Below are 25,561 nucleotides of genomic sequence, written 5' to 3'. Positions count from 1 at the left end.
ATCTAAACCAACTACTTCCGAAAAGCCAAAATTTGAAGGGATGTCGATAGGGAGAAATTTTTGTTGCTCGAGTCTTACAGAGAAAACGTTATATATTAATGACTTTTTGCTTGATTTTGCACGCATCCCTTCCCTTGCATGTCACCGCATTTGCCGATGACATAAAAATATATTCCTCTAACCCTGTTGCGATCCAAAATGCTATAGATCTTATTGAAAACTGGCCTTCAACTAACTCTCTTCCTCTTGCCCATACTAAAACGGCTCTTCTCCGACTGGGACCCAAAAACACTTCATTTCTCTACTCCATTGCTGGTCAACCTATCGAAACTTCCAAATCAGTTCGGGATCTCGGTCTCATCACTGATTCATCTTTGAAATTCAAATTCCACATCAACAAGACTATCGCTTTCGCTCTTCTGCGCACTAAAGCTGTTGAAATCCTTCAAATCAACCTCTAGACAATTCAACATATTCCTTTTCAAATGCTACGTTTTACCTATTATTGAATATTGTTCTTTAGTATACTCACCTCCTCCTGCTTCCAAATTATCGTTATCGCTAGAAAGTCCTCTCCGATTCTTCACCATGAAAATCTTTCAGCACTGCAATCTAACTTATTTCTCCTATTCCGATCGCCTTGCCCAACTTAACCTCTTCTCAATGCAAAGCCCAGCTCTTTCTTCTGTATAAATTTCTAAGCGGTACCTCTTACTATCCAAGCCTAGACTAGTATGTCCGGTTTTCCTTTTCCACCCGTCGCCCCATAAATTTAGTTTGTATTAAACCTAATTGTTCTGACTTTTTTTCCGACACCGTTCTCTTTTGGAACGCCATCACCGCCCAAACCTCTTATTTTCTCCCCCTGCTGAATTCCGAATCTTAATTATGTCTAGTATTAGCCCCGCATTTCTCACCTCAACCCACCCACCCTTTGAATGGTCTCGTGAGGGGCTTTTTCTTACCCTTTTGCCCCCTTTATTGATAATGTTGCAACCAGAATGAATAAATTTAACTGTGAATGTATAGACGTCCCAAAAAAAAACTTCTTATAAAATTTTAAGCAAGGTCCTGGATGTTTCTGTTTCAAGAAATCCGCTACTTCCCAAATGCAAAGCTTAAGAGCAAACCCAAGCAAGCTCTGTGGGCTTTTTGTTTGTAGCTAATTACTACTTCCTGGTGTCAGACCGAGGTCTTGATTTTTTTCAGTAATCAAGGAACGTTTAAATGTTTTGAGGCATGTCTAAATGTTTTAAAGGACGTCTAAGTGTTTTTTGGGACGTTCGAGTTTTCAAAGGACATGTAAACTAGAATAGAGCTGGACAATACAATTGATGGTTTGGTGAGACGCATGTAGGCAGTATTTTCTCACATGTTCACTCTAGTTCATTGTCATTGGGAAACCCGTTAAATATAGCAGAGCTTCGAACACAACATCAACATCTACCCTTTTCCTTTCAACAAAACTGATTTGAATGAACGAAAAGCAGTTTGCATTACCTATTTAGATATTTCTGAATTGTTTGTGCAAACTTCCCAACTCTACGGTTACTGACCTTCTTTGTGAGCGATATTCACGACTTGTAAGTCTCTCACTGTAAAGATTCTCTCCAGCCACGTTGTTCTTTTTGATAGCATCTTTCAAAGCATGTCTGAATTTTATGATATCCATCTTTGACAGATCTGGACGGGCTGATAACTAGGACAGTTCTGGAACTGAAGATTTTATTTTCTGAAAGTTGGCTAGAACTTTGTTGGTATTTTCCGCAGTTTTTATTGTAATTCTGAGCAATCAACGCCTCTCACTTTCCTTTTAACTCGCAACAGAACTGATCTGAATAAAACCCGTAATAAATTCATAGAACACGTCGAAATAGATGAAACCCGTCTCAGTTGTTCTTCACTCCTGATACCACCTTTTTATTGTGACAGTGTGAGAGCTTGGCTGTTTTAGTGGTGTTTTGTACAACAACCGGTTTCTTTCTATTTCTATGGTTTGTGGGTCACTTGCGGGTCTTACTGTCTTACGGTCTTTCCAGCTTTTAGCTGGTAATGAGCTCTTCTTGACTGACTTGCTGCCTTTAAGTGGTTTCTTGACCACATTGATCTTAGTAGCTAGTTAGTGCTTATGAGAATGATTTCCAGATTCAGGATTACATTAGTAGTTTTATTTTTTACCAAAGTGACGTTGCATCTTCAAACTCAACTTCTGCTTCTCCTCTTCCAATCTATTATCAGTTTCCTGAACTGTGCCAATGACTGAAGCTGCTCTGCTATTAATCTGCGAACGTTTAAGGAATAGGATCGAGTTTCAACAGATATTCGCGTTTGTAATCATTTGCCTGATTGATAAAATGATTTATTAAAAGATTCGCGGAATTCTTCAGGGAAATCTTTGTACTCTCTTAATTCTCGGATCCTGTTGGCGATTTCCTATAGAGATAAACGAACAACTTTGTACCATGGGCGAAGGTCTATATGTTTTTTCATTCGATTGATACTGAAACAGGAACACCTCTTGTCCCGACTCGAATGGGGAGGAATAATGCTTTTTAACGTGATTTTTGATACAAGATATAGCTTTGATTTGCCTTTCATTTTGCGTGTATTCACCGGAAACATTGATTCGCTTAACATTTATTGACATTTCTGGAATTCCAATTTAAAAAAAGAACAGAATAAAGTTGAAAGTCCATTCACTTGACACATCCCATCATTTTTTCGCAAACTTCGTTGATGATACTCTGTAAATGTTGAAGATATACATTATACTGGATGCAGTGAGAACAAACCGGGTCTTTGAAGATATCGTTTAATAGTCCCATTAGAGATGTAACAACAGAAAAAGATTGTTTGCAGATGTTATCCTGCTTTTTGCAAAAAAAACTGGCTGCATTCTCATTCAGCTTTTGAATTGGGGTTTGAGCAACCTGAAAAATCAATTAATAAATAAGAAAAGGAATGACGTAGTGAGTTTAAATGCTTACTTTCAGAAAAGTACTCAACACTGTTGAGCACGTCGAGCAAGACCACTCTGTTGGTGCGAGTTCCGTCCCATTTAACGATCTGAAATGTTCGTTGAAAAAATAATAGTGCAAGTAATGACTCACTCGTCAGGACAGATCTTCAAAATTTGGCTACAGCCTACAAGGCGTGGTGCAGTTTCATCATAACTTGGTGGGAAAAATTCCTCAACGATTTGTTCCGCAGTCTTTTTCACGATGTCTTTCGTTGCGAGACAGGCGTAATCAGTTTCTGGGTGCAAATGACAGGCACAGTGACAACTGACTCAAATGCCTAAATGTAGAAACTGTGAATATACAACCTGAACTCATGTGAGGCAGTCAAAATACATTCCATTTGAGAAGGGCATAAAACTGATTTTGTGACTGAGATTTTAGCAATTAACTTGAACTTTTTTAGAAATTAACTCGAAAAAGATGGAGTCAGTTTAAAAAAATGTTCACACCTAAAACATTTGTTCATAGAGAGTTTCTCTAAAACTTGAGTGTACTTCCGGAAAAGCTCTTAACGAGCCGATTTCAAAAATCATAGTTACTGATGGGATACTGTACTACCGTAAATTTGTTGATAATGGAACAGTGAACTGTGTTGTTTCAAAAACTTTCTCTGCGTCTCCAACTCCTAGGTTAAGTTATGTTTCTTTTTGTTTATCAGATAGGAGGGAGAGAGAAAAAGAGAGAGTACTGTCTTTTTGATTTCTCCCACTCCCTCAATCCGATAAGCTGCCCTCTCTTCTTCTCTTTTTTGCACGAGTGAAAACGCTCGAACACAACATTTCCTACCCAAAAATGTATATTTTATCAGTATTTCATGACGTTCAATTTGCGAACAGAGTGAAATCAGAGACTTCCGGCTATCAAGGAAAAAGGAGTGTCCAGATTGTCAATATTCAAAAGTCGTTAGCGCTGAAGCACCCCGATAATTGATTAGTGGTCAGGTGGGGCCTTCTTCACTGTAGAAAGGAAAGTGTTGACATAAGTTTCCTCAGACTTACACATCAACAAAAAGTTTCTTTGATATCAAAACATGTTGCTAGACCTGCATTTGTGACTTTTAAGTCTAAAATAAATAAATACTATGGGAAAAATAACGTATATGTACTTAAATCGTCGCGAATTTTATTACCGTTTCCAAATACAAGTCAACAATGTGCAAAAATCTTTAATAGGGCTTACCTCTTCTAAATGCATTCCAATCGAGAGATTCACAGAATCCATAAAAACTAGTAAATAAAATATATGAATCAATAATTCGAATTTTAAAATAATCAGAAAAAAAGGGTTGACAACAGCTCACATAGTCATCTTGGTATACAAATACTAAAGTTAGTGCGGAGCAACTAATCGGAAAAAATTCAAAGCAGACGCAGACAGTCAGAGCATTTACCAAGAGCACTCATTTCAATCATTTGAAACGATTGACGTTATGATTGACAATTACGCGATAGGGTTGTCGGGCAGAACTAATGAATAACGTCCACCAATCAGTCGACTTGATTGTAGAAAACGTGATGCTGATGTCAGATGAACAAAATTAACTGTTTTCGACTAAATAATATGATTCTTAAATATTTTCTAACTTTCATTTAAGAAGAGGGTACTGGAAAGCATATCTATAATTGACGCGCTGATGTCCTGAAACTTTGACTTCAGTCCGTGTAGTTAAAATTCTGAAACAAAAAAAAATCACCTCTGATTTTGTAATTTTTCAAAATTAATTGAAAAATTCAGTATAGCAGGAAACACTTTCAATATCTTTTTCCCGCTCTCACACACCTTTTTGTTTCTTTTTCGTCTCTTATATGCTAAGTGTCGTCCACTCCGCCTTTTGCACGTAAAACATAGCGGCTGGCGGAACCCCGTAAATGTCGGCCGCCACTTGCGCATAACTCATAGCGAGTGTCCACTAACAATGATCAAATATGAAACTGTGAAAAGGTGGATGGAGCTCATATTTTCATATTTGTGATAAAGGACTTCTATCGGAATGAAGGTCCGCCGTTAAAAAGCACTCAATATAGAGTCGACTCCCCACAAAAAATCATACATTTTGAATATTGAAACTTTACAAAGTTCAGTTGTGATCAAAAATTTCGTTGAACCCTTTGAGTCAATAATCTGTTGTACCCTAAGAGCAACTTACTCGTTGTACCCTAAGAGCAACTTACTCGTTGTACCCTAAAAGTATAGTACCCTCTGAGTCATGGTACCCTAAGAGTCATTGTACCCTCAATCCGTTGTAGTCTTGGAGTATGGGCCTGAAAAAAATGTATACTGGAGGGACTGTAGTCATTTCTGACCATTTTGGGGTTTTTTAGTATCAGTAAATAGAACTTGTCAAAAACCCCCGTCTATTCTTAAAACCCCCGTCTATTCTTAAAACCCCCGTCTATTCTTAAAACCCCCGTTAAATCATAAAGAGCCCAACTTCCGAAACATCGGGACATTTTGAAACTGTCAATTTTGCAACTATGACGTTTCGCAACTATGAAGTTCTAGGTTAATCCTATTTTATCATATTTTCTGTTGTATTGGTTTCACAAGCTTTCTCAGATTGTCAGCATCTCTGAAAATTTTGAAGGTTTAAATTAAGTGGTTGCGAAACGTGGTACAGTACCGTGCAATAGAGTTCCTAATCATTTGTTAGTCATTTTTCGTCATGCGATTAATGACGTAAAATGATAATCAAAATATCATAATTTAAAAAACACAGTGTAATTTGACTATCGGAAATGAAAAAACAACTATCGAAACGACGTAAATGATTAATTCCGATAAAAAACAATTATTAAAACGACGTAAATGACTGAGAAAATGAGTTTTCATTTTGAAAAATTTCTGAAATTCTTCCTTTTTCCTACTCTGAATACTCACGTTTCGGCTATTTACGTTTGTACTATTTCGACCATTTTTTAAAAGTTTTGACGAAACAGCTGAATCGAATATCGTTTTCGTCATTTCTAAAATGATTATGACTATATCGATAATCATTTCCTTTCGACTAGTTGACGTGAATAGTATAAATGACTATCAGTTTAAACTGACTTCGTCATTTATTTACACTGACTAGGAACGTTACCGTGCAATAAGATACACATTCATTTTTGATCGTTTCAGCTGAAAATCTCCACATTTGTCTTGGTATAATTGATTCTCCGGCACAGTGCATTTTTAATAAATTATTTAGATCAAAAATTTTTGTAATTGACGGATATTCCTTGGAGAATTATAGTCATTTCGAAGGACAGTTTTAAAGTTTCACTACTTTGTACTGAAATGGGACGATTTGAGGGAGAAATTGTACCTTGCCGATTACAATTGTTAGGGAAAGCCCGTACAAAAAAGTTGTCAACTACAAAAATGAAGCTCTACTTTTGATCTGTATGATTTATTAAAAATTAACTTTGTGGGACTTTTAACATCAGTTCAAAGCTATCCAGTAGATAGGTGTGGATTTTCTAAACATAGATCTGTATCCTGTGGAAAATAGTTGAGCGAGATTAAAAGTGTATCATTTTTACATGATGAAATCCCTTGGTGTCTTATAAAACTTTGATTTGATAATTTTTTGAATGAAAATGACCTAACTTATTCTTAAGCCACACTTTCTTTTAAACTCGAGCAAGGCGATGTACAGAAAAAGTCAAACCGGTTTTTATGGGTTTTTGGGGTTTATGGGTTATGGGGTTGTCTGGGTACCCGGTATGCATAATACTAGCCTATAAGAACCGGTTTGACTTTTTTCTGTACAGTGGTAACAGTATTATGCTCGAGTTTCACAGAGAATGTGTTTTAATGAGCACAGAATGACATCGTTCCCTTGTCTTGTCCTTTTATCGTCCTAATTTGACGCTGCCCATCAATGAGATTTCAGTTGTAGTGACTCAATTCCATGTTAGTCCATAGTAGGCCCCTCCACCCTAACAAACCAAATCAACAACTAATTTTCCAGACCTACCCACTCAAAGTCTACCGCCACCGCTTGAACACCGGACACCCGAACCCATTCGATAACGATTACCATCCGGGTGATCCAGAGAAGAGTGACGTCAGTTCTGATGAGGACTTCAATCCATCGGATCCAAAACCTCATCGAAATGTTAAGTTTTCTGCGGAGCAAAAGGCTCGGAGAATTGAAAAGATAAGAAAGAAAAAGGAGAAGGATATCGAGAGATTCGGAAGAGAAGTAGACGAAGTTGAGGTTGAAGAAATGATATATTGGGACGAGAGAGAAGTGATTCCCGGTTATCATGGCACAGGGGAAGGCGAGGAGCATGAAGAAGGAATCACGGAAAACAGGGATGAGGAAGATGGAGTACTTGGAGACGTTGAGGATCTTCAGGAGGATTTTGGTGATTTTGTTGGTGAAGATGCCATCAAGGACGCCATTGAAGATACCATTGAAGATGCCGTCGAAGGTGATGAAGAAGATATGGACGTCGACGCCGACGAGCAGGGAGTGCTAATGAGCGAAGAGCTGGAGGACATTTACATGGGTGATCATGACTACTTTAAATGAGTTATCGATTTCACTTGAAATCTTCCTACTCTTGAAATTAAGCATCAATTGTTACTATGTTCCCCCAAAATTTTGTCGTCTCACTTTCTGTATTCTAATAGACAGACAGGTTCTTTATTATCGGTTCCCGAACTCTTGCCAGGGGGTGTTAAAGGCGAATTTACTGTATTGGAGATTTCGGGGAATGGTCTTCTAGTTGGAAAAGATCAAACGCCGTGTTTTTGAGCTTTTTGAGCTATGAAAAGAACTGCAAATCTTGTTTTCCGCTACGAGACCATTTTGTAGAAACTTAAAAAACTTTAACACCCCCTGATAAGTGTTCGCGAACCGTTATTACCTAGATCATCTAGCTATGGTCTAAAAAATAATTAATTATTTCATTCACATGTTTCTTGTGATTCTTACTGCTTTTTTTGTTCCGTTTCACCCTTTCTTTTCCATTTTTATGTCTCCCATAGTTTTTTTCTGGTTTTCAACACATCCATAATATTGGCAACCTTTCTTGTACAAGTAATTATAGAGATCTTCTTATTCTGTGCCTTGACGAATAATCCTTACCCTCCAACTCTAATAGACGGCCACTTTTCCCACGTGACTGATCAGATCGCTGAGCAAATTTCCTTTTCTCTCTTTTTTGTGTCTTTTGTTTTTCTTTTTTCTCAAAAAGCCAGGGAAAAGAGAAAATTTTCTTGTTTTCTTGGAGCCATGTCCGAAAATCATTCTGAAGCGAATTATGAGACCTCAAAGTGCCAAAAATCGCTCCTCTTCGTGCAATTTTTCAGTTCATATCATTAGAAATTCTTCTCGTCGTCTAATAAAATATATTTCTGAAATTTTTTCCGAAATAAAGTTTTGTGTGCATGTCGAGCAACTAATACTATTTAAGAATTAATTAATTTCATTTGAAAGGAATAAAAATGACTAGAACAATGCATAAACCATAGCGAGAACAGAAACAATCAATGAGTTTGAGAATGCTCCTTGTTTGAGAGTCTGTCCCCATGGGTACCCTCCGACGACGTCTTTGCATTCGGTGACTGGGATGGAGATGGTTGGGAGTGGGGTTATTGTTGGCACATCGTTGCAGTTGGGGTTCACCCAACAGTTCAGGATTTGGATGATCTGGAAACAGTGGATAAGTGTTCGAATGATTCTAATTTGTGCCGACTTCTTATTCTACTAGTTAAGATTTGAGCTGTGCTCATTAGGGGTTGACCCAACTTTTTTCGACTGTCTTCACTGACTTATTAAAATTAAGTTCCATGAGATCTGAAGTCACTTTACCTGGAATCTAGCATTAGTGACAGTATTCGGGTCACAAGTATTTGGCTGACGAAGATCCAAATGATGAGCAGATCCGGGAATTTCAAGAACATAGATTCCACGGGCAGCATTGTTTTGGTCGACTTTGTAACCACCGCCGGACCAGGGGTCAAGATGTCCCTGGCTGAAACAAAAGAGTTAATGGGTCGTTGTCACTGAAAATGCGTCAGCACCAGAAATTCTCTAGACACTTTTCCCCCTGACAAAACTTACGTCAAGATCAAGTTGCTCGATCCTGAGAGATCATAACCATAGAGTGTCTTCACAGCGTCGATATTCCAGTTCGATGGGGTCCATCCCATGCTAAGAATTTCATTTAAAAGTTTTATTCCTCAACCACCCTTCTCACCTTCCAAAAATGCTCACACATTCTTGTTTCAAAATATCATAAATATTGGCTCCACATTCACTCCAGAACACATCATTTGATCCTCCACGTGCACACATTGCCATGATGATCTCTGAGCACTCTTGCCATGGCCATCCGAGTTGATCGCCTCCGAGTCCTCCGGTTCCTTGATCTCCGCACACAGAGTAGTCAATACAGTATTTGAAATTGGGGTCCTAAATATGAAGGTTATGAAGGATCTGACAACGCGCTAACCCACTTTGTTATAATTATAATAAATATTAGCAGCATTAGCCACCATTGTCACCAATTGCTGATCACTGAAAGTGGTTCCAGTGGCATTCATATATCCACATGCCATGGCAACCGGCCATGCTGGAAGTGGCTCCAGGAACCCGGTTGGGTATGGATAATCAACCATAGCCATGTATTCGATGGCTTCTCTCAAGTAAGCATTCAAATTCCATCCGTCTGTCTGATTTCTGATTGGAGTTCTTGGGTCGAGGGTGAAAACTGCGTTGTTGTTAAGCCACTGTCTTCCGGCGTCTGAAAACAGAATATTAGAGAAAGTAATATTTGTCAAGGTCCCTGCCGGGCCATAATTTTGCTGACAAGAAAGTGCGGGTAATTTTCGCCAAAATTCAAAATTCAAAATTTTGAATTTTTTAGGGATGAAGTCATATTTTCGACTTTGAATGAGAATTAGAAGAAGTTCTGGTTAAGTATCAAAAATGATCACATTTTCGATGAAAAATTGAAAAAATTTCAAAAAAATTGGTTCATTTTTCGAAGATGCCTTCGGACCTTGCCGAGCCGGGCCTTGACAAGGGGAAGTGGGAATCAGGGAACCCTACCAGTATTCGAAAGATTGAGAACTGCATTCCAAACATTCGCCAAAATAAATCGATTACATCCGTTATCCACATAAGTTCTTGATGTGATATTATCAAATGCTCCTGGATCAACACCTCCGTCATGCATGTAGATCAAAGGGGCGGAGCCAGCCCATGCTCTGAAAATAATCAGTCACAAATAAGCACTTCGTGAATCACCTTGTGTTCTAACTATTTACCTAAACATTGGTAAATCATAATGCTAATTTTATCAGTGATCATTTTGTGGCCAAATATTATTTCAAGATATGATTCTCTTAAGTGTTCAAGGCACACAATTTCGAAACTTTATGACGCATTTGATTTATTAATTTGTGATGAATCAAGTTAGTTTAGAAGATGATTAAGAGTCTTAAAGATGTCTCATCAATTTATTAACTCACGAAATGATAAGAAGACACTAAAACGCGTTTTGTGAGTTTGTGGTGAACTAATTGTAGGGAAAAAAGAAGGAATTCCGGGACTCATCATGGGTAGGGAACTTAGGTATTTAGATTATCAGACTGACTAGGAGCCAGTTAAGCTAAGAGACAAAAAATAGCGTAATAAAGTGAGAGACGCAGAGTCGCCTGAACTGTCATACATGCGAACGGTCCTCTTTCAATTCAAATGTTGAACTCTCTGAAAGCTCAATGTTAATAGCTAAAAAGTATACCGACATGTATCTCTCGGCGACTTTTTGTTTGTGGCCAACTATGAACCTGATGGTGAATCTCTTCTCAGACAGTTTCCGGGTTTTTTTGGGACTTGCACATTAACGATTGTTCATACTATGTCATGTAGTTGGTCACAGACATAGAGCTCATAACAACAAATTTCAAGCAAGTTACGCGCTGACCGTGGGTTTTGGCGCTGTTTGTAAATATGGTAAATGCCTGTGCTGAAGGCAACCGTACGGGTTTATACATTCACTCACCCCTTGACAATATGTGGATACTTCTGTCTGAACCATGCCGACAACATTCCTCCGTAACTTCCACCGAATGAAATGATCTGAGTATCCTTCTGGAATGTCAAATTGAATTGATTCGGTTGTCTTTTCAGCTCAGTCAACAACTCGGCATAGTCAGCCAATGCTTGTTCACTGGTCAAGTATCCGACATTAGCCAGAGTAGCATAAGAATTATTTCCAAATGGTTGAGTCTGTCCGTAGAATCTGTGCTCGGCGAAGATGATGGATGCATTGTACATTGGAGCCAAGTCGAACATGATACCAGTAGCAGTGACGAATGATTCGAGACCTCCCTCGTTTCCAGTGTAGAAGAAGATTGGACCGCCCGGTTTGTAGAAAGTGTTGTTCCACATTACTCTGAAATCGGGGAGCGTCGTTCGTGCATCTTTAATTTATGTACCTCATATCAAAAGTTCTAGTGTCTCCCCATGTGAAATGGTCCAATCTCATGTTTCTATACCAGACGGTCTCCACATTTGATGGTGCCGCATCATAGTTGGATGCCTTGTGAAGTTTCTGAAAGATTCTTAGATTATGGGGTTCGAAATCCTCAGGTCTAAAGAACTTACCTGAAACAACCGACTTCTTCTGCTGGCCTCTACAATGGAGAGTAGTAATAGTAGTGCCAAAAAGCGGCGCATGTTTCTGGCGGGTGAGGAGCACAAAAAGTGAAAAATGTATCTGTTAGTGGTGAGGGAGTTGGTTTAGTGATAAGATAATTAATGACTGTACATTTGATGAAAGACCGACGAATTGGGTGATAAGGAGAAGAAAATGAAGAAGAGTGAAACCACAGGAGAAGAAGGAGAACAGAAAGAGAGGGGAAAGTTCGAGAATTGGTTGAGTCAGTTTTTGATCGTTGGTTGTAAGTGAATATCTGGACAAACAGACCCAAATGTTATTTATTTCTGTAGAAATCACCAAAAAGTGATTGAACGAACTGAAACTTTTTTAACTTTCCTCAAAACTGTGAATATGTTTGATGATTTATCAGAATTTTGGGTCCTTGACAACTATCGGGAAATGTACTCATCTCCGAGAGCAACATATCGTCGAATCATTTTTACAATATTTCATGAAAATTTAAAAAAAAATTCCTTTCACGTGCACGACGAGTAGGGATACCATCCGGGGGACAATTTACCCGTTATCAACCGCCTCCCGCCAGTGGCCCCTCGTCATTATTTTTGCGTTCATTTTACACGCTGAATCACTGAAATTATTTTTTTATTTTTTAACTTTTACTCATAATGTACACGTGTGAGGCTCAAAAAAACTTTCAGATTGATTGTTAGATATCGATTTCTTTGTTCAAAGTCATATTTTTGTCTTTATTTTTGAAAAAAGTGATCTCGTGATTGATTCGAAATGAGAGCACTTCTAGTGTTGCTGTTTAGTGGTAAGTGTCATTGGCCCAGAAAAAAATAACAAAAAATAACAATTCTTCCCATACGGTTTCCTTTTTTTTTAAATGTTGCTCTACTGATAACTGCGACCATTAGGGTTACGGTAGAGGCTCGCAGCTTGATAACTCTTTCAATTTTTGAATAATTTCGACTCGAATTTCCTTTTTTCAGCACTCTGCTGCCGCGCTGCCGTCATTGAGAGATGCCTTACCGAACAAGAATACCTAGCTCTCACTAAACCAAAACCTGGAGAGTTAAAAATACGAACGAACCTTGAATGGTACAACGAACAGCGTCGCCTTATAGCTGAGGAACGCCAAATAGCTAATATGCATGAGTTGGTTAGTTGTAATTTCAGAAATGAAAGAAGTTGATCTTAAGACTTTATTTTAATTCAGAAATACGATCATGGACTGGAAGAAGATGCGAAACGGATTAAAACATGTGAAGATTTGAAACATTCGCACAATTTTCGCCTTGCGCAATACTATACAGATGAGAGTCAGCGGATTTGGTATGATTGGAGTCGAAACGCTCCAACAAGCTTTGACTACAACAATTTTCAAGATTATTTTCACCCTCTTCAAACAGCTTTCATATTCTGCAACCTCACAACTGAATGTAATAGACCCATCCAAATTTGGGCCAAAACATCTCAAATGCCAATAAATAATACAATTATATTAGGCTATCGGTAAGTTCCAGCAAGAAATTTTCGAATAAGAACATAATTGATTGATTTCAGTGGCACTTTCTCCGCATCCGATTTGAAACGTAATCCGCCTGGTTCACAGTGTTCCCGTGGAAAAAACGATAAAGGATTGTGCATTGCTCCTCCGAGATCTGAAATGGAGACGTCTGCTAACGAGAACATTTTCTGTCTGAGCTCACTTATCACTTGTTTGTCTGCAATCCTTATAACTTTTCATCTATGAATTTCAGTAAGAATATGAAACAAAGTAAATCAAAACGGGTGTTTTAAATGGACCTAATAACTTGAACTTGTCAAGTCACATCTCTCTCTTTTCCGCTACAAAAATTTGAAAAAAGTAATGTCGCGGCTAGATTAAGGAGTTAATGCTGATCATGAGAAGCTGTCTGAGAGCATAATTGGAGCAACCGATCAAGTACTTTGGAAGATCGAACATGGAAGATGGCTGGTGACTAAATGTGCAAAAAATAGTGTAAAAGTACATATGTAGGGTAGAATGGAAACGTCTGATAATTTGACGAACAATTATATCAAAATCTGAAATTACTTGTGTAGAAATCTGAACACAATTGCAGTCCCTCGTATTAAGGAAGTTTCGGAGTCGTCAATCAGAATAGAGGTCTGTGGGATATCCCTGGAAACTGAAAAAATGAAGAACACAGGATATCCCTGGAAACTGAAAAAATGAAGAACATAAATTCACCATTATTTATTTGATAGAAAGATAAATTGATAGACAATTAAAATAGGTAATTGGATAGATGGATCAACAGAAAAATCAACAATTATTCAATATTATTTTCTAGCAATTTGGCCATTGACGTCGAGTCTCAAACCACGAATCGCGTCAAACAGAAGCATTCCCAAGAAATCATCTCCATGTTCCTCTTGTATCGATTTTACGTAGTTTTCGAATTCGAGTTGATCCACTGGATCCTCGTATTCCAACGCCGCAATTGGACCTTTTTCCAGTTCCTCCTCGACAGCTTTCTTTTCTTCTTTCTTGTTTTCCATCTTCTTATTCTTCGGCTCTTTCATGATAGCTTGTTTCTCAGCAGCAGGCGCAGACGTGCACTGAGTTTCCTTGGCTTCTGGCTTGAAACTTGGATCGAAGAGTTCATCGTAAGCCGATATCTCCACTTTCACTGGACCGAGATACTCCGGCGATGTATAGATTATCTTTTTCGGAGCTTCTTTTTCAACTTGATTATAGAAAAGTTTCAATGCTTCCTCCTCTGGCTCGAAGTCATCAAAATCGTTCGGCTGATGTTGAGGTGCCTGCTGGACAGTTGGAGCAGACGACATTACTAGTGTAGCTGAATTCTGATCCGACTGAATTTGATGTGGATGAGGAACGACGCCTGACAATGGATGTTTTTGAACAAAGTTCTGATTGGGAGCTGGAGCTGAATTCATAATTGCTGGAGTTGAGAGTCTTCTAATATTCTTTTGATGTTCACGAGGCGGTGTCTTCTTCGTCTTTCTCGCAATAAGTGGTCCTTTCACAATTCTAAACTTTGGATCTATTGGTACCGTCTGGAGTTGAGGAGCATTCCAAATTGTTCCGACAGTGGAAGAGTTGGAAATTCCGGGTTTTACCAACGAGGGCAATTGTGTCGGAAGCATCATTGCAGAGATTCCAGTTGTCACAATTCTCAATTTCCGAATAACTGGCTGACGTCTTCCGATCTGCCGTTGAGGATGTGCAACTCGAATCGGTCCGACTGTACAGGAGTTTTTCTTATATGTTCCGAGAACCGCCGGGAATTGTGTTGGGATCACTTGGCACTGCTGATCTGGAGCTTGTTGACGAAGACTGGATAGATCTAAACTAGATTAGAATTATTGTATTCATGAGACGAGAATTCCTTACCTTGTGGACGGTTGAAAGCCACTGGAGCTCTATTCGGATACATTGCCATGAATTTTTCCACAAGTGGAGACTGATATGAAGACATTGCATAAGTTTCTTTTGAGATGTGGATGCCAAAATCAACTCTTGGCGGAAAGTCTCTTGATGATCCCGGTCCAAACTGCAGCCTTTTTACTGTTGGTCCTTCGAATTCTTTGAATCCTCCATTCAGACGTCCCTTCAAGTCCACACCTGAAAACGTCCTCTTCGGACCTTCGAACACAATCTCTTTGATGGTGCCGAGATACTCGATCTCCTGGGGTTGATGGTTAAGTTGCATTGTTGTTGCTTCTGAAAAAACACGTCAATGAGGGGAGAACAAGGGGGAACAGTATGAATGAAGACAGTAAGAGAAAATCTACAGTGGCGAGCATTAGTCAGTACCAATCCGTACTTTCATGTGTATTTCAGTGAGAAAGAGTAAATGAGAAATGGTAGACAGGAAGGAAGGAATGAGAGAGAATGAATGAGTATATGCTAACTGTCTCGACTAATCCCTAACTGTCACGCCCTCTTCGAAAACCGTCTTCACATATTTGGGCGTGTCGTAAAGACGCTCAGATGACACTGTGACTGCTCATGACCTTACAGGTTGACGAATCACTCGATATTATGAAGAGAAAACAAAAGATGATTATGTAGAATCTTGGAACATTGAAAGAAAGAGTCATTAGGACTGTATGATAATAAATATGAAATAACATCCCTAGGATGACTCTATAAGCTGCTTTCTTGATTTGAAATTCGAAAAAAAACTGTTCGTTTCAAAAAGTTGCCAAACATTCCTATAAACTAAAAACTATGTTAAATGGGCTTCTGATACCCTGGACACCGTGCTAGAGCTCCAGAAGTCAAACGCAGTGAAATTGGGAAGATCATCATGTTCATAAAAATTTATCGAAAATTGTATTAAAAGATGTAATTTTATAAAATTTTTGGGTATGAAGCGAACATGTCTTTCAAAAAACAATTTACGAAATGCTCAAATAATGAAACGTGAGACTTGTTTGTTTCATAACCAAAATATATTGAAAACTGAGGAAAAATTGGGAATACAATTTTTTGAGTGAAATAAATCTGAAAAATTCTTTTTTCTAAAAAATGTGGTTTTTGTTGCCAGTATATATTTCGAAGCAAAAGAAAACTAATGAATTCTCATGAACATTCAGCATTAATTTTCATATAAATAAATGTTTGCAATGTTATGCTCACCACTTTAAGTGAGAAAGGGTAAGTAAAGAAAGTATTTTTGTTTTAAGATTAGTGTCGAAATAAATGGGTTTCAAAACGTCGAGGTTGCCAAATGGCTCAGTTTTAAAACGTCCCGAAGTCAAAGAAGAAACTATGGCCCGAAAATTCCTTAATTTGATTCTCATGTGCGGCGATAGTAAAAATACTCGAGGGACGCTCGTCACTGTAAATGAGGAAGGGAAAATGAGAAGTATCTTCACATATTTAGGAGGGTTGTAAAGATGCTCAGGGGACAGTGTGACTGCCTTCCGTTAACCTGGAAGAAGATAAAACAAATAACAAAAGAGGAGCAGATAGAATCTTGGAACATCGAGAGAAAGATTTATGGTGATGTTCAGGGGACAGTGTGACAGTACACCTTCTCATGACCTTACAGATTGACGAATCACTCGATAGTTAGAAGAGAAAACAAAAGATGATTATGTACAATCTTGGAACCTTGAAAGTTAGATTGATTGAGAATTCAAACGGTATGTGGTGTCGTACTGTAGACTTTTGATATGTGAAAGGCTGAGATCATGTGTAGACTACGGTATCTGGGTCAGATATTTTAGCTGAGGGTATAAAAATGACAGAAACTATATACATTACTGGCCATAAAAAATGCGACACGTGCAGTTTTTAGTTGAAAATGGTCAACTTTGTGACTGTGACACGACCTCCCTGTTTCAGTGCTGAAAGGAGAAATTTATGAGTTTTTTACATAGACGGCCTGTAACTTCTACAGGTGCATTAGTACAAAAAGTTGTCAACTGCAAAAATGAACCTCTATCTGTGATCTATACACTCCATAAAAAATCAATATTGTGACACTATCAGGGAGGCCGTGCCAGCCTCTCAAAGTTGACCATTTTCAACTAAAAACTGCAAGTGTCGCAATCGTTATGGCCAGTACTGTATAGAGTCATTAAGATCGTTAACAGTTTTCAGTTGTAAATTAGCAATTTGTCACGATTTTACTGGTAGATACAGTAATTAATATGACTTGTAAATCTGAAACAGGGATTCATTTTTGAAATTAATTTCCCACTGAAATCGCCATAGTAAACGTTTTAAATTGATGGAATTGATTGTGAAGGTCTGTAACTTTCAAGGACGGTTTTGTACAAAAAAAAGTATCAACTACAAAATGGAAGCTCTACAATTGTTTTACAATTACTACGCAAATTTTATTATTGGGTCGAGAAGTGATACTGTGACACTCCCTCGAAGATGGTCATTTTCCACCGAACAAAATCAGCTCTTGTTTTAAACGGGATTGGAACAGTGTTGACTCAGACCGAGTTCTAATTAGAGAAGTTGTATAGTATTGTTTTAAGGTACTTTTTGAATTAATAACTCAACGAAAAACTGTAGAAAAACTGTTTTAGCAAAACTATGACTCAGACTTCCGGGAAGAGTCGTGGCTATAGTCGTCAAATGATCCAGAAGCTCCAGAACTCATTACTTTTTATTCATTCATTTATGTATTTCATAACATGGTATCTTGGAATGGAATAAAGAAAAAAATCACTCTTTCTCTAATTCTCTCGACCAGAGATAGATAAGAACTCTTTTTAGTGATGAAAATACAGTTTTCCAAGTTTTGCGAACCAATTGTTTGTTTTTTCCAAAGATCGGTCAATTACAATTGTAGAAAAAGTAATGAGCTATCGATTGATATACAGTATGACCACATTATATATAGCCACTTTCCAGTTCTTCAAGTTTGAAGATTTATAACTGAAAATGGTTGGAAATTGAGGATTTCTAGGTTCTTTGGGAATAAAGTAAGTTATTTGAAAATTGTGATCAATCTAAATTCTAGATTGAAATTTTATGTACATTTGAAGAGTTTTATCAAGTTTTTCTGTGAGCACGGAGTCATCCGCAAGTTTTTAAAACCTACTGTAAAAGCTATAAAACTTGCAAATAACTCAGTGCTAACTGCTGACAAGGGAACCCCAAGACCATGCAAATGCGTTTTTGGCTGAAACTTTCAGGATAAGTTAAGAATGATCTGAAAATAAATTCCTGAAATTTTTGAAATCTGCCCGACACTTTCAGTTATGAGCTCTCAAATTTTTGCTCTGATTTAAAACAGAAAGCCTCATTTTCTCGCTCGGAAACAGTTCCCAAAATATCTCTGCCCTCAGTTTTCTACGTTTTTGTTTGGCCGGTTTGGAACTGTTTCCGAGCGAGAAAATGAGGTTTACTGTGTTGAATCAGATCAAAACTTTGAGAGCTCATAACTGAAAGTGTCGGGCAGATTTCAAAAATTTCAGGAATGTCTTTTCAGATCATTCTTAACTTATCCTGGAAATTTCAGCCAAAAAAGCATTTGCATGGTCTTGGGGTTCCCTTGTCAGCAGTTAGCACAGAGTTATTCGCAAGTTATAGCTTTTACAGTAGGTTTTAAAGACTTGCGAATAACTCCGTGTTTACTGCAATGAAAAACTTGATACAACTCTTCAAATGTACATAAAATTTGAATCTATTAATTTAGATTGATCAGAATTTTCAAATAACTTACTTTATTCCCAAAGAACCTAAAAATCCTCAATTTCTAATCATTTTCAGTTTTAAAACTTCAAACTCGAATCACTGGAAAGTGGATATATATAATGTGGTCAAACTGTATACCAAATGATAGCTCACAACTTTTTCGAAAATTGTGATTGACCGATCTTTGGAAAAATCAGATAATTGGTTCACAACTCGTGAAAACACTTATTTTCAGTACTAAAAAAGGATTTCTTACCCCTATCAAAGATCTTTTTTAGAGTTAGAGCATTCTTCCCCTAATTCCAATCAAGGATGTCGTGCATAATCAAACAAAGATATCCGTCATAATTCTTCTCGGTGTCTGCGCCTCCACTTCTCTCTCCGATCCAATCGATTTTCTGCTGATTAGTTGGGGTGTCGAGTTGTCAGTTGATCGGCTGGTTGCCATGCTTCGCGTGTAAACTGCTGTAGTGGTCAGACGGAAGAAGACAGCGATCGAGGCGAGGGTCTGAAAAAACGGTAGATCAGAAAAAAACCATCTCAACCATTCCTACCGTAGCAATCAACCAAACCACTGCTGAGGCCAAAATGACGCCACTGACAACGTGACAAACACTATCCGAAAGTCGTCCAGAAGATTCAAAAAACCGACACGGATCCTCAAATGACTTCACAACAATGACCATGACATGGAAGAGATTGAAAATCGAATAGAAGAATGTGTGGATCATGAAGACAAGAGTGAAGACACCGAACGCTCGTCGAGATGACCAGATTCCGATAAGTGACATGGTGGCGAGAGCTGACATTAGCATATCTGGAAGTACTGGAAATAATCTGGCGCGCCTCCGACGCTTTTCTTACCTCTAGTATCCAAGGCATCCACATCGATCTTTGGACTCCACTATTCCATATGTTATTGAGTAGATATTATTGACCAGGAAGGTTACGGTAATGAGAGCAGAGAGAGGGGCTTCGATTGATGAAAGGTGTCCCATGGTTAGTTGATGATGACGAGTTGGTTGGTTAGTCGGAGGAATTCGAGAACTGAAGATTTTCACAGGATTCTCGATTTTTATAAGGGCAGGAAAAGGGGTTAAGGGGTTAGTGGGGTGAAGAAAAAAGAGAAGTTCACGTTGGAAATGGTTTTTTTTTTCAAAAGATTCAAAAAGAATTGGTTGTCACGCGTGGGATATGAAACAGAGACATTTTAAAACTGAGCCATTGACGTATCAAAACCAGGCGTAGAGGAAGGAAGAAATTTCGACACTAAACTTGAAATTTTAAAAATTGAAAAGGGCTCCCAGACGTTTCAAAACTATACATTTCAAAACTAACCGTATCGAAACCATGGCATTTCGAAGCCGGACATTTTAAGTGAATCACCAATAATTCCTCGATTTTCAGTGAATGTTTCACGTTTAGTGTCAAAATGTCATGGTTTCGAAACGTCTGATATCAAGGTTGCCAACTGTTTTGGTTATAAAACGTCCCGAATCAGAACTACCAAATTGAGGTCTACTGGTTTTCAAATGACAATTCCTCATATCTTGTTAGTTAACATTAAAGCTATCACCCCGAAACAAGCCATAACTATTTAGAGTCGCATTTTCAGCAATAAATCTAAGATAATTTGTAACTCGTCCCAAAAGTCTGAACCGATATAAATAACATCAGCTTCCGTCATTCTTATAGCCACAGTTAAAACTTCTGGCCCAGATATCTCTACCGTAAAAACTGTATATTATAACGGCATCTGTAACAGCCATCCAAGTGACAACCGCCGCGTTTCCGGGCAATCAAAACCAGGAGAAAATAACGCCGTGATGTAGCTACAGAACCATGCAAAAAGACATGCAATTTTGGTATTCTCAATTGAAAATGTATTACTTTGAGTCTTCTCTGTCTTCTCTGTCCCATAACGTCAATTTTCGTGATGGTGTCCGGAAAGCCACATTAGGAAGCCTTGTGGAAGGGCGACTATGGATCAAAGGGTTGTTGGTTCGATTCCTTTTGTCGGTGAGTATACTTTTTGATGTTTTTGTTTTCTGTGATGGGACAGTGTGATTTCTTTCGATTTTCCAAGATTTCTACTTAATCATCTTTTCTTATTTGTTTTTCACAGTGACCTACTGACTCTTTCGAGGAATAACTTAATGTTATTTTATGTTTGTTATTATGACATGCTAATGACTCTTCATTGTTTCGATGTTCCAAGATTCTACATAATCCTCTTTTGTTTTCTCTTCATAATATCAAGTGATACGTTAATCTGTAAGGTCATGAGCAGTCACTCTGTCATCTGGGAGACAGTGGAACTGAATGTGAGGATAGTTTCCGAAGAGGACGTGACAATTAGAGATTAGTCGAGACAGAGATGCCATATAGTCACTCATTATTTCACTATTCTCTCTCATTACTTCCTGTTTTCTTTCACTCTCTAACCCTTTCTCATTTACAGTGGCGAGCATAAGTCAGTACTTTTCCGTACTTTTATTTGTATTGCAGTTGAATCTCATCCTTTTTGAATATACTTTATTTGACAGATAGTTGAACTATTCAAACATAGGAAAATAAGTTTTTGAAGTAGTAACTCTTCTGAACTTTTCAAGAATAGATTTTCCCTGATTTTGATTTGAAAACTTGAAAAAAACCTTTATTTTTCTCAACAAATTTTGAGCGAAATAAATTTGAAAGAAAACTATTTTTCTTAAAGTGTGGTTTTTATTGCCGGTTTGTAGAAAAACTTAAGATACATCGTTTGGCACAATTTTCAACTAATTTTTAAAAAAATTTCCAAGAACGATGATTTTCCCAAATTTCACTACTTTTGACTTCTGGAGCTCTAGCACGTTATGGACCTATTATACTAATAGCAAAAAATAGTTTTTTGCTTTTTTTGCTACCTTGTGAATAGGTCGAGAATAGGTTCATTATCCAGAATGTCAGAAGCCAATTCAACTACATTTTGGAACAAAAAACTCAATAACCTGAAGAGAAAAGTACAAAGTTTTTTTTCGAATTTTCCAAACAGGAAATTAACCTACTATAAGGTCAGCATAGGGATAACTTGATGTCATTTTTTGTTTTTTATCACGAAGTGCTAATGAATCTCCATAAGTCTTTCTTTCTATGTTACAAGATTGTACATAATCATCTTTTTTTTTCTCTTTTCTCTTCTTAATATCGAGTGATTCGTCAACCTGTAAGGTCATGAGCAGTCACTCTGTCATTTGGAGACAGTTTGACTGAATGAGAAGATACTTTTCGAAAAGGCGTAACAGTTGTGTGTACGTTACGGTTAGGGATTAGTCGAGACAGTTAGCATATTCTCATTCACTATTTTATTATTCCCTCTCATTACTTCAGGTCTTCCCTTTCTCATTTACAGTGACGAGCATAAGGTAGTATATATATGTTTACCAGACTTATTCTCGCCACTGTAGATTTTCTTTCCGTGCCTTTAAACTGTTTCTTTTTGTACTTCCATCCCCTTATAGACTTGTTTTATTTCAGAAGTAACAACAATGCAACTCAACGATCAAGCCCAAGAGATCGAGTATCTCGGCACCTTCAAAGTGCAAGATCCGGAGATGAGCGAGATCGTATTCGATGGTCCAAAGAAGACGTTCCCAGCAATGGATTTGAAAGGACGTGTGAATGCTGATGGAGGATTCAAAGATTTCGAAGGACCGGTAGAAAGGTTTGAGCTTGGACCGAGAGCATCAAAAGACTTTCCGTCAAGTGTTCATGTCGACTACCAGCGCCCAAAGAAAACTAAAGTAGTGTCCTCAATTAAGTCTCTCTGTGAGGAAGTATACGCGGAGATATATCCGAATAGAGCTCCAGTGACTTCTAACCGTCCACAAGGTAAGGAATTCTCGTCTCATGAATACAATTATTCTAATCTAATTTAGATCGACGCAATGTAAGTCAACAAGGTCCAGATCAGCAGTGCCGTGTGATCCCAACACAATTCCCAGCGGGACTCGGAACATATACGCAAAACTCTACAGTCGGACCGATGCGAATTGCACCACCTCAACGGCAGATCGAAAGACTTCTGCCAGTTAAGACAAAATTGAGAATTGTGGCAACTGGAATCTCTGCGAGGAATACGGAGAAGGCACCGTATGGTGAACACCAAAAGAGTGCTCCGGGATTTTCAACTGGTTCAAGAATGGATTCTGCTCCAACTGCAGTATTCCATGGTCAAATCACTGCAGACCAACAATGCCAAATGATCCCGACAGAATTGTCTTCTACTGTCGGACCGATTCGCAATGCTCCTGGACTCCAGACGATGACAACAGTGGCGAAATTCAGAATTCTGAAATGTGAAAGCTTTGAGAGAAAGACGAAGAAGTCACCGCCTGCTGAACATCAAAAGAATGGTCGAGGATTCTCAACTCCACCATTTATGGTTCCTCATCCAAGTCAGATTGAGTGGCATCAGAATCCAGCTCCACCAATTATGAGTTCTGCTCCAACTCCAGTAGTCAACTCTAAAGTCACTCTGGATAAGCAAGGAGAGTTGTCTCCACCAAGTGTCGTTTCTCCTCCAAAAGTCACTGTGGAACAACAAGGATCGAGGCGCATTTTCTATTTACCTTATAATGGTCCAGTGAAGAAGGAGAGATCAATTTACGATGAACTTATGGATCCAAACTTTAAGCCGGAAGTCAATGATACTCAGTGCACGTCTCAGCCGGCTGCTGAGATACAAGTAGTCATGAAAGAGCCGAAAAATAAGAAGGCGGAAAACAAGAAAGAAGAAAAAAAAGTTGTCGATAAGGAGCTGGAAAAGGGTGCGATTGCGGCGTTGGAATACGAGGATCCGGTCAAACAACTCAAATTTGAAAAGTACGTAAAATCAATGGGAAAGAAATACGGACATGATTTCTTGGGAATGCTACTATGGTGCCAGATACCTGGTTTGAGACTAGGATGTGGTGGCCAAATTGCTAGAAGAATGAATTGAATAATTGTTCATTTTTCTGTTCTATCCATCTAATTATCTATCCAATCACCTATTTTGATTGTCTATCAATTTATCTATCTATCAAATAAATAATGGTGAATTTAAAAATGTTTTCTTCGTTTTTTTCAGTTTCCTGGGATATCTCACAGACATCTATTCTGGCAGTCGGTTACTGTAGTACTATAGTTAGACAGTTAGAATGTAACCTTCTTCTGGTTGGTATCAAGAAAAATGTGTTTGTCTTCTCTGACTATAGTTCCTGCCCTTACTTCCCGAAAAACCAACAAAAAAAAACAATTTCTTATCACTGCCATCATTTCTTCTACCTACGCCTTATCTCTCCTACTTTCAAATGTCTAATGTTCCCATTACAAAAATGATTTTAGTATTAATTTTCATTATAATATAAAATAGAGTGTTTATTTGTAAACTGAAGAGAATAAAGAAATAAAAACAAAAAGTAAGAAGATTATATTTATATTGAGTTTCTGCGGACATTTATTCCAAATCTTTTACTTTTTCGCTTGAAGACGTTCCTCAATCATTTCACGAACACGGTCTTCCGACACCGGCTGCAAAACAAAAAATGATTGTGAAAATACTAAAATACATAATTTGCATACCCGATGAGACTTTTCTTCGATCATCAAATTTTTAATATCAATCAACAGTTTTTCAATACGGTCTATCGTAGAATCAGATTCGAGATCCTCTCTGGAAAGAAATTTGTCACAGTACTGGTCATAATTATATCTCATTTTAGTGTTTTCAGATGAAAATGTGTACCTTTGAGAGTGTATGATGGTATCACTGATTGTCCCACAAAGTAATTTTTTTATGGATCAAACAGATCAAAAGTAGTGCTTTGTTTTTGTAGTTGATATCTTTTTTGGACGATGATTTTCTAGCGAGTTATAGTCATTGTAATTTTTTTGCACTGAAGATGGGCGATGGGAAGGAAAAAATACTTAGTCGATATGTGGCTCGCTATGTAATACCAGAACAATAAAATTGTGAACTTCAAAAATGTAACTCTAATTTTGAGTTTTATAGGCTTAAAAATTTACTTAGTGGGACAATCACTGATACTATAACACACTCCTAAAACTGGACATTTTCAACAAAAAAACCCAAAAAGGGATAGAATAATGACGTTTCAGACTTCCTCTCTCTACTTAAAAAAAGCTCGTTTGACAATTAAAGTGTAACGGGGGTTGTGAAATATTTAACTTACTTTTTAATGCTCTGTTTGTGATCCTCCTCTGCATCGTGAACAGTCGAAGAGCTTTCTCCGCGGCTTGCCCTACAAGAAAAGGTTTTTTTTTTAAATAATCCCATGGAAAACTTAATTACTCGCGGTCTTTCTTTTCTTTTTCAGCTTGTTCTGATGAACGTTTTTCAAGCTCATACTTTCCATCGTTCTGTTCGAATCCATTATCTTCCATCGAACTGAAAAATGAAACGTGTAACGTCATGGTGTCATAGTATCACTGATAGTGCTTACAGGGTGCGGCAGAATTACCCGCACAAGCTATAAGTGCTCTATCTAAAAAAGTAAAAGTCAGAAAACCATGGGAATCAACAAAAAGTTTATTCATGATCGTAACAACAATTATCAGCTAATTTTGTTCCATCCGACCTCCTCTTTTCGATGACAGCACGAAGACGTCTAGGGTTGGCATCGATGGTTGCACGCAGGTACTCTGGCGACAGAGCGTCCCATTCCTTGAGCAGGGTCTTCTTCAGGGCCTCGATA

At 38.0% G+C, this 25,561-nt stretch overlaps 7 protein-coding genes and 1 pseudogene across 8 annotated transcripts; 3 read left to right on the top strand and 5 right to left on the bottom strand.

Annotated features, from left to right (window-relative positions):
* Positions 1–2,696: 2,696 nt before the first annotated feature.
* Positions 2,697–4,022, bottom strand: GCK72_009141 (annotated as a pseudogene). The gene is made up of 5 exons: positions 4,019–4,022; positions 3,111–3,255; positions 2,988–3,066; positions 2,793–2,930; positions 2,697–2,744 (listed from the first exon to the last, which is right to left on the bottom strand). Coding segments are annotated over exons 1-5 (414 nt in total).
* A 2,893-nt stretch (positions 4,023–6,915) lies between these two features.
* Positions 6,916–7,542, top strand: GCK72_009140 (uncharacterized protein; the record flags this gene model as incomplete). Its single annotated transcript, XM_003103169.2, has 1 exon — positions 6,916–7,542. The coding sequence occupies one exon, from the start codon at positions 6,916–6,918 to the stop codon at positions 7,540–7,542; it is 627 nt and encodes a 208-aa protein (XP_003103217.2).
* Positions 7,543–8,463: 921 nt separating this feature from the next.
* On the bottom strand, positions 8,464–11,700 carry GCK72_009139 (uncharacterized protein; the record flags this gene model as incomplete). Its single annotated transcript, XM_003103102.2, has 9 exons — positions 8,464–8,664; positions 8,827–8,989; positions 9,079–9,168; positions 9,215–9,429; positions 9,474–9,760; positions 10,069–10,226; positions 11,024–11,416; positions 11,460–11,575; positions 11,629–11,700. The coding sequence occupies 9 exons, from the start codon at positions 11,698–11,700 to the stop codon at positions 8,464–8,466; spliced, it is 1,695 nt and encodes a 564-aa protein (XP_003103150.2).
* A 727-nt stretch (positions 11,701–12,427) lies between these two features.
* Positions 12,428–13,400, top strand: GCK72_009138 (uncharacterized protein; the record flags this gene model as incomplete). Its single annotated transcript, XM_003103105.2, has 4 exons — positions 12,428–12,458; positions 12,637–12,806; positions 12,864–13,159; positions 13,211–13,400. 4 exons carry the CDS (start codon positions 12,428–12,430, stop codon positions 13,398–13,400), a joined length of 687 nt encoding a protein of 228 aa, XP_003103153.2.
* Positions 13,401–13,972: 572 nt separating this feature from the next.
* On the bottom strand, positions 13,973–15,369 carry GCK72_009137 (uncharacterized protein; the record flags this gene model as incomplete). The annotated part of the gene is made up of 2 exons (XM_003103134.2): positions 13,973–15,003; positions 15,051–15,369. 2 exons carry the CDS (start codon positions 15,367–15,369, stop codon positions 13,973–13,975), a joined length of 1,350 nt encoding a protein of 449 aa, XP_003103182.2.
* A 3,780-nt stretch (positions 15,370–19,149) lies between these two features.
* GCK72_009136 (uncharacterized protein) lies at positions 19,150–19,639 on the bottom strand (the record flags this gene model as incomplete). The annotated part of the gene is made up of 2 exons (XM_053727235.1): positions 19,150–19,332; positions 19,379–19,639. 2 exons carry the CDS (start codon positions 19,637–19,639, stop codon positions 19,150–19,152), a joined length of 444 nt encoding a protein of 147 aa, XP_053586812.1.
* Positions 19,640–22,351: 2,712 nt separating this feature from the next.
* Positions 22,352–23,805, top strand: GCK72_009135 (uncharacterized protein; the record flags this gene model as incomplete). Its single annotated transcript, XM_003103145.2, has 2 exons — positions 22,352–22,694; positions 22,742–23,805. 2 exons carry the CDS (start codon positions 22,352–22,354, stop codon positions 23,803–23,805), a joined length of 1,407 nt encoding a protein of 468 aa, XP_003103193.2.
* Positions 23,806–24,317: 512 nt separating this feature from the next.
* Positions 24,318–25,250, bottom strand: GCK72_009134 (uncharacterized protein; the record flags this gene model as incomplete). Its single annotated transcript, XM_053727234.1, has 4 exons — positions 24,318–24,377; positions 24,429–24,519; positions 25,040–25,108; positions 25,159–25,250. 4 exons carry the CDS (start codon positions 25,248–25,250, stop codon positions 24,318–24,320), a joined length of 312 nt encoding a protein of 103 aa, XP_053586811.1.
* Between the last annotated feature and the right edge of the window lie 311 nt (positions 25,251–25,561).

Source organism: Caenorhabditis remanei, chromosome III, assembly GCF_010183535.1.
Source record: "Caenorhabditis remanei strain PX506 chromosome III, whole genome shotgun sequence".
Lineage (NCBI taxonomy): Eukaryota > Metazoa > Nematoda > Chromadorea > Rhabditida > Rhabditidae > Caenorhabditis > Caenorhabditis remanei.
Note: the sequence above shows the minus strand (reverse complement) of the source record. Positions and strands in the feature narration are given on the sequence as shown.